Here is an 8,989-nt window from a genome sequence, read left to right as displayed (position 1 = left end):
GTTTTTTTTTTTTTTTTTTTTTTTTTTTTTTTTTTTTTTTTGTAGTGTTTCCAATACACTTATCAAAGATTTGGGATTGCATTGCACATTTTCTAAACATTTTGAACATTCACTACAAATGTTAAAACTTAAACGATTATTTTGTCCTTTTTAAAATTGGTCATATAAAGTTTTTCGTTTTTGCCGCCAAAGAGTTTAATATTATAAGAAATTGTATATCATTCTTTCCAAATGAGGGCACGTGTCAAAATTTTATAATTTGGGACGTGCAAGACCTAATTTTCTTTATAGATTAATTGAATATCTCTCTCTCATCCCATAGTATATATCACTTCCGAAATTAACGTCCCATAATTTTATCAATTAAAAATAACTAAATATCAAACCTCATGAAATCCACTAATTCTACATTTATTGTTACATGCATCTAGCAAGACCTAAAACCCCAGAATTTTGAACCTTATTTTTGAAATTCAATATTTAAACACCTGTATTCATGTAATTTTTCCTAACTAAATATCCTCATGAAATCCACTAATTCTACATTCATTGTTAAAACCTAAAACCCCAAAATTCAACAAAGGGGAAAGTTCGACAAACCCATCCAAATATATGCATTTCTATAATATAATCATTCATCGAAACATGGTCATAACTTGTGCAAATTATGATATGGGAACTAAAAGGACATCAAATATTTTTTCTTCCTTGATTTTTTTATTCTTAAAAAACTAACAAAATAAGAAAATCGGACCTGATTGATGCGGCGCACCGTTCACGTGCTTTTCTTCCTTTTTCCCCTACCTTTCTTTCTTTCTTTATTTCTTTCTTTCTTTTGCCCTCTACACACTGCTTACGCACTTTTCTTTCTTTTCCTTTTCCACACACTTAGCCTGACCTTTTCCAAGTCAAATGTTTCATTGTTCATTGAACTTATACCTATGTCACATCTTACTCACCAAACTCTAAAATGTTTCCAATTGATCACTAAGTTTATACCTTCATCACGCTTTAAGCACTAATTTTAAAATGTTTTCGATTGGCCATTGAACTTAAATACATTGCACTTCATCACTTACTCATCATGTTTCATTAGTCACTGAACTTATACCTTTATCATGTTTTACTCATTGTACTTTAAAATGCTTTCAAATGGTCACTGAACTTCATAATGTTTTTGAGTGAAGTTGATTTTTTGTAAAATTCGACTTAGATTAAAGAAATAAAATAAATATTGACTAGATAATGAGACTCTCAATCTAAGGTGAGAATATTGATATTGATCAAGAATATACATAATTTCTTTAATCGTCAAAAGTTATATTCAAGGGGAAAGAAGAATGCAACATAAATCTTAATTTACATCATAATCTTTCTTTACGTCGAGATAAAATTAGAGTAAGAGGAAAGAAGGGTGTCATTTTTGTGTAGGGTATATTATACTTCAAAATTTTTGGTTGAATTCAATTTTGAGCCCCATGTCTTGGAAATAATGTATCTTGAAATAGTATTTTGATCGAGAATGTAATGTTAAAATATAAGATAAAATTTTGAATTTGTGTGTAATATTATTTTATTGAAGAACATGTGATTGAAAGAAGATGGAGAAAAATGTATTTAAAAAAAAAAAAGGAAAAAAAAATTAGGTATCAAACAAGTGCAAGTAAATTTCTAGTAGATGCCGTGGATATCCATTTCTCTAATCTTGCTTACTCCTTTGTTTCCACCCGTTCACATCTACGTTTTACTCAAAATAGGGTTGCATAAAAAATTTATGCAAACCAATTTCGTATCTGCTTTATGGTGTAATCTGACAATGGTTTCCTAAGCTAATTAAAAAATAAAGTCTTCTTTTAATAAATGTTTTTCGTGCATAGACTTCTTCCTGGTAGATGATGGATTCAATTCCATGGGCCTCCCTTACAAGTAAACCTTCTCATCAAAAGGGATAATAACTAATGAAGGTTTCATTACAATTTCAGACTTCTTTAACAGCAAAATCCAGGTTTTAGCTCTGACACAAAAATATGATTTATCAATGGAAATATTTTATAGATAAAGAGAAAGCAATCTAAGAAGAACAACAACAGAAGGAAAGAAGAAGAGGCAGCAAAGAAGAAGAGAAGCAAGAAAGGGGGGAGAACTGGAGAGAATGTGGGGAAAAGACCAAAGGAGAAGAGATTTAGGGAGGAAGACACAGGAGAAAACTTGTTAGCCATGCATTTCATTTATATTCATCAATCATTGTCTCCTTTGAAATTACATTACCAATATATGTAAATAGAGAAATCGACAAACCTAGAAAGTAAATGGGCTTGGGCCAAACCCAATAATTGAAGCTTAAACTAAACTAAACATATATGAAACTAGCCCAAAACATATATGGGTGATGTCCGCATCAAGAATACTCACAAAGATTTTCAACAAGATTCAATTAACCTCCCAATTAAACAAAATTGCAAACAGGTTTCATTTTATTTTGTACTAAATGTAACTCTCAAATGCTCAATCTATGACCTCCGCGTCTGGATCATAACACATCAATCCTGCAAAAAAAGGGGAAAAAACTAGACTTAGGAGTCAAGAAAAAATGACTAAAAGGAGCCCTCAAAAGCACGATTCAAGCGGGTTAAGAGATTTCATGAGGCAATAATTTTGTTGAGAAACGAGAGAGACCGAGAAAGGGTTACGATCTGCAGGGGTGAGTTTGTGAAATAATGGGTTGGGAAGTTAATTTGCATATCGAAATTGATCTCCTATAACTATCAGTGCACAAGGTGATGTGACACACTATAATATGTGGTATAATCAATTTTGTGACCAATCATTATCTTCCACCACCTATTATAGTATACCATGTCACACCAGTACTTAGCAAAAGATAAGCACAAGTGCTTACTAGATTAGTCATGTTGAATATGTTTAATTAAAGTGGGCTATGTTATTTTGTATGTTTAAATAAATTGGGCTAACTTCTATTATACTAATTTAAGTATAATATATATTTAATTAATAGCATTTCTAATAAGAATGTTATGATTAAATGTTATAAAAAGAAGAAAATGTTGTAGTGTGAGTGGAAAGTCATGAAAATAATAATACTTATTCATTTATACATTTTTTTTTCGGGAATCGAATTTATATCAGATATTAGTTCACAATATATATAATGGACAAAGTAAGAGTTTTCTCTTAGGTAAAGTAAGAGTTTTCTCTTAGGTTGAGTTTTCTCTATGTTACAAAGTAAGAGTTTTCTCTTAGGTTGAGTTTTCTCTATGTTCCTTTTAACATGTCCAATTTGATGCAAGTCACTGCTAGTTTAAAATGAAGGAAAGCCATTGCCCAACAAAGAGTAACTTCATATCATCATATGGACAGCTAGGGGATGGTGTCAATATGAACTAGTTGTAAAGCAATATATTTTAATCTCATTTCAATAACTGTCACAATCCTGATTATCGGAAAGTATTGGAAGGATGTCCACTTGTGAGAATACTAGAGTGGAAAGCACTATTAATAGTGATAAAGGTGAATGAAAGCAGTACAAATTATCAGCACATTGTATATAAAATAATTTATTTACCAGTGTGATTAGGTATCATGGTTATTTTAAGAGCAGATAGTTTGAAGGCCCAATTAAGACAAATTAGGTATCATGAAATTTTCCCCATTTTGAGCACATTCGCCTCACTATATCTGCAATAGCTAAGTTGGCATGTTTTGACAAATGAAGAGTGGCATAATATGCAGTGAACAAAATGTTTAGCCTTTTTCTAGAACAATCTACTAATGCTCCATTACTTTAAATTAAACATAATCTATATTGACAGTAGAACTTACATAACCTACTAATGCTATATTACAAAATGTTGAAATATATTGACAGTAGAACTTACATAATCTCACGTATGTGCACTGGGATCGTTTTATTCACAAGTTTTGTCATCTGCAAAAAATCATGGAAAGGAGAAAAAGACTATAAGGTAGATTAAGTTTAAGTAGTATACATCTTTCACACATCATTTCACATGCACGTCGAATTCATTTTTTCATCGTATGCTTGAGCCAAAAAATAAAATAAAATAAAGAGTCTAAGTAGGTGTTGTGCATGCCAAACCAATTACTGAAAAGTAAAAATTGCTTTAAAAGGACTACATTCCCAAAATGCCAAAAATAAATAAATAAATAATAATAATAATAGTAGTAGTAGTAGTAGTAGTAATAGTAATAGTAGTACTAATAATAATAATAAATTAGTTTATAAAATTGGTTCCAAAAAAGGTATAACCCATCCCAAAATCCCATGTTTAGGTCAGCTGTAAATTATAGTGAAGTCTAAAATGTAATTGAAGTTAAACCCATAGCTATATTTATTCATTTAAATATTATTTTCGCACTGACTTTATCATCCCAAGTCTTGAACAAATTTAATAAATGAAAGGTTATGACCTTTGTCTACTTTGATCGAAATTAAGCCTTTCTCCTTTAATCGCAAGCCAATATACAATTGAAACACGATCTTTCAGATTCTAAATGGGAGATCCTGAATTGAAACAAATGGCACACAAATTTGTTCTCCCAATCTAAGGTTTTATCCATTGGATATGTTAGAAAGTCAAACTTGCACCTAGATAAGTACTTGTAAACAAAACAAGCTATATCAATGCAGTAAAGATTCTTGTGAGCCAAAATAAAATAAAGGGGTTCTAAATTTAGAAATATGCTTAGTCCCTCTTTAATAGGCTAATATAGTATTGGAATAGACGATAGAGTTCATGTTTTGCTATCACTCATTTATGAAAAATTAGCACGTATCATACCTTTAATGAAGCATATTTTGGTATGCATGTGAGAGCTTAGCATTGAAAGACTAAAGTTGAATAAATTGCTTAGTAGATACTTTATGCCCAGGGGAAACTTTTACCTTACGATAGGAGTAGCCACTGAAAGCTATGTTTCCAAAATCAAGGGAATCGATATGAACCTTAAGTTCATAGTTTCCCCAGTCTTGTTGTTCCTCTAATATTGAATTTGCCGAATTCACAACAGATGACGGACATCTGTACAAGATGATTTGCTGAAGAGTTGGAATTTCTCCAATTCCAGAAGGGATGCATTTTAAATTCGAGCAACCCCTAAGATATATGCACTGTAGGCATGAGAAATGTGCTGCCTCGGCTTCCCAGATTTTAAGATAACGTGCTTCAACGTGCAGGAATTTTAATCGAGAAAATTCCCCTTCAGTTTTCCATGCATTGTTTTCGAAGGCAACCTCTTTTAGTTTGAAAACTTCAAGATTGGGAAGGTTACCAACAAGAAACATATTATGCCTTGAAAGTTTGCAACCACTCAAAGTTAACTTCTTTAGATTTGGTGGGAAAGCAAGGTTCTGAGGCACAGGAACATATGGCCAAACACTGGAAATGACTTTGCACTTAAAACTTTCAAGTTGATGCAGATGGACTAAATTCTCAAGACAATAGAATGACAACTCAGTTTGAGTTTCACAATGGTAAGAACTTCCCAATGTCTTCAGGTTAGGAATTGTTCGAAGGGCCTCCTGAGTCAATTTGAAATCAATTACACCAGAAAGTGTTTGTAGGTTCACATTTTCTGGACCATCAGAACAAAACAAGACAGCTTCATCGAACAAGAGATGCCTTAACCGTGGCATCTTCAAGAGTTCCATTGGTAAGAACAATCTTTTAGCATAAGAATGTTGAAAAAGAATCAAGGTCTGAAGATTGCAAAGTTTAGATATTGAGGCAGGAATCACGAATTTCCCATGGTAGGACAAAGCAATATACCTTAAATTAGAAAGTTTTAATATTTCCACTGGAAACTCAGAGAAATCTATATTGCCTGCTTCCAACACCCTAAGAAGCTCAAAACATAGAGAATTTGGCAATAGACTATCTGTGAAGTATAGAAGTGAACGAAAAGTTGAGTGATATATGACTGCATTCTGCCCAGTCAGATGAATACTTATGTGACGCTGATTTTTCATGACTTCCGAAGAAATATCAAATTCTTGATTGGCGACATAAAGAAATTTCTCCTCCTGAGCTTTCCTCATGCAAAGTTCTCTCATGATGTCATGGATGCTGCAGGTTTTGATTTCCTCAGTGTAAGTCCGGTCACGAACCATAATTAGATTTCTATCAATAAGCTCTTCCAAATAATCCTTTGCCACTTCTTCCAAACTTTTATGCGTATTTGGCTTTAAAAATCCCTCAGCAACCCATAGCCTGATAAGATGGGAGACATGGATCACATAATCTTCAGGAAAAACTCCCATATAAAGGAAGCATGCTCTAAGACGATGGGGCAGGTGGTTGTAACTCCAAGACAGTATTTCCATGAAATCATCATCATTTCCAGTTACTGCAGATTTCACATTTTCTGCAACATACTCCCAATTGGCTCGTGTCTTCTCCGCTTTGTAGAGGACACCACCAATTACTACAAGTGCAAGTGGAAGTCCTTTGCATTTTTCTGCTATTTTCCTTCCAATTTCCTCGAGTTCAGGGGGACAGCGTTCATTCCTAAAGGCCTTCTGGCACAGAAGACTCAAGCTTTGTTTGCGACTTAGAAAACTCAGATGGTGAGTACAGGCAGAAGAGTTGGCATTAACAGCGACACTGGATTGTCGAGATGTCAAAATTATCCTACTTCCATTACAGTCATCCGGGAATATCCTTCTTAATTCATCTAAGACTTTGGCATCCCACACATCATCCATAACAATGAGATATCTATTGCCCTTCAAACGTTGATATACTTGTGTTTTCAATTCATCTGTTTCCTTTTGATTCATTTTATCAGTGATTTCTTCCATGGATTTTAGAAGGTGTACTAGCAGTTCTTGCACACGATATTCCTGAGATAGAGTTGTCCAGGCCCGAATGTAGAAGTGCTCCTTAATAAATGAATCATTGTAAATATTACTGGCAAGTGTTGTCTTGCCAATGCCTCCCATTCCGACGATTGAAATGATTTTCAACCTAGAGGATTGCCCGACCAGTTCTTCCTTAATTTGGTGCAAGTCATCTTCAAATCCCACCATAGTATTCTTTTTAGTGGAAGTAGATTTTGATGAAGTAGCACGCAACGAGTTCTCTGGCGGTAGATCTTGTAAATCATTATGATCATTAGTCTTCACCATCACTTCTGAAATAGAATTGAGATTGAAAAGATTGAGAAATTATTTTGACTGAATGACCTTAAAAAATATTGGTCACTTCAATTATTTGCCATATTCTTTTCAAAAGATCAAGATAATTAATATTTCTTCTACATAACATTTTAACTAACTTATATCCAACTTTAAATTGCCATTCAACTTCCTTCATCCTTTTTCTCAAGATTTAAAATGAGACGGACAATCTAAACTTTCTTCTTTCAAGTTGACCATCCAACCTTTAATTTGCATTTTGATGTCTTTTGGAGTTTTGAGACATACAAATCTCTGTCTTCATTATCTCAACCTTTAAGAATAAACAAGGCAGATAGACCAGTATGGAGATATAAATAAAAGTAATTCAAGCTAGATTATACATAAATAACATAAATAATAACAGTAAACTGGTAGTCATAAAGTGCAAATGTGATGGATTTAAACAAAAATATTAGGACAAAAATATGTACTTTAGTGATTAATGATTTGATCTTTGCAGTTTGGTCAGTCTAGTCTTACCAATGTCTTCAATTCCATCAATTGAGGTGCTTTTGAATTTAGGAGGTGGTTCACTGAGTGGATCCGTAATTTGCATCGAGTCATTATCAAATCCCACTAAAGTACTCTTGTTACTGGAACTGGACTTTGATGAACCTTCTATGTCGTTCATGTCCCTCATCTTCTCCACGTCTACCAAACTGGAATCAATCTCCTTTATTACTTTCTGTAAGCGATATTTTTCAGAATTATGGAACAAGGGCATCATAATTTGGAGTGCAGCAATTATTTTCCCAAAACAGCTGATAACTCCTTGACTTGCAGATTCTGATAGAATCTGTTTTGACATATGCAATTCAATTATATCTTCGGCTTCATATGTTGCATCTCTGATTCTTACTTCCAAACTTGCAATAGTTTCAGTATTTTTTTGTGAAAAATCTTCCAAAAATGATAGCAAGAAGCTAAGCTTTTCATGGAGAGATTTGATATGTTTCTCTTCAGAGCGAGAACCCAGGATCTGTTCTAGTGTTTGAGTTAGAGAAAGTAGAGCAGCATAAGCCATATCCAACACTTTTCCAGGCACACAAACTCAAGATTTTCGATGAACAGCGTTTAGAGGCCAAATGAAGACTCAGTAAGAAAAACTAATAAATAACCTATTGTATAATAGCAACTTGGAATTCTTAATCCATTAAATAAGCCATCACATGCAAGTTCCATAATTCGAAGTCGGCACAGGGACATATCATATTAAAATTAATTATTGCAGTCAAGTTATTTACCAACTCGAGAAAAGCAGTAACTTTCCCTATTGTATAATAGCAACTTGGAATTCTTAATACATTAAATAAGCCATCACATGCAAGTTCCATAATTCGAAGTCGGCACAGGGATATATCATATTAAAATTAATTACTGCAGTCAAGTTATTTACCAACTCGAGAAAAACAGTAACTTTACCTATTGTATAATAGCAACTTGGGATTCTTAATCAACTAAAAAGCCATCATATGCAAGTTGCTAGTTTTATTATTCGAAGATAAGGAGTGACATATTATAGTAAAATTGATAGTGCAGTCAAGCTGTTTACCAACTCGAGAAAAACTAGTAAAATTGCCTATTGTATAATAGCTGACATGATTCGTCCCGAATCACCCTAATAGATCCGACATATGCATTGCGTCGTTGGTAGATACCAGCTAAGTGCTAGACCCACCACCAAAACAAACTTGACCTACTTTGACTATGACATATTTTTGTATAAAATTTTTGACAGAATTTCCTTTAAAATATGGACTAAATCACCTGAAC

The 8,989-nt window shown here is 33.2% G+C and overlaps 1 protein-coding gene across 1 annotated transcript; it reads right to left on the bottom strand.

Moving 5' to 3' along the window:
* Positions 1-2,199: 2,199 nt before the first annotated feature.
* Positions 2,200-8,279, bottom strand: LOC111410552 (putative late blight resistance protein homolog R1A-10). The gene is made up of 4 exons (XM_023040961.1): positions 7,697-8,279; positions 4,925-7,170; positions 3,897-3,946; positions 2,200-2,546 (listed from the first exon to the last, which is right to left on the bottom strand). The coding sequence occupies exons 1-4, from the start codon at positions 8,238-8,240 to the stop codon at positions 2,531-2,533; spliced, it is 2,856 nt and encodes a 951-aa protein (XP_022896729.1). The 5' UTR covers positions 8,241-8,279; the 3' UTR covers positions 2,200-2,530.
* Positions 8,280-8,989: the final 710 nt, after the last annotated feature.

This window comes from Olea europaea, chromosome 2 (assembly GCF_002742605.1).
Source record: "Olea europaea var. sylvestris chromosome 2, O_europaea_v1, whole genome shotgun sequence".
In the NCBI taxonomy this organism is placed as follows: domain Eukaryota; kingdom Viridiplantae; phylum Streptophyta; class Magnoliopsida; order Lamiales; family Oleaceae; genus Olea; species Olea europaea.
The sequence above is the reverse complement of the archived record's forward strand: the minus strand, read 5'-3'. Positions and strand labels throughout refer to the sequence as shown.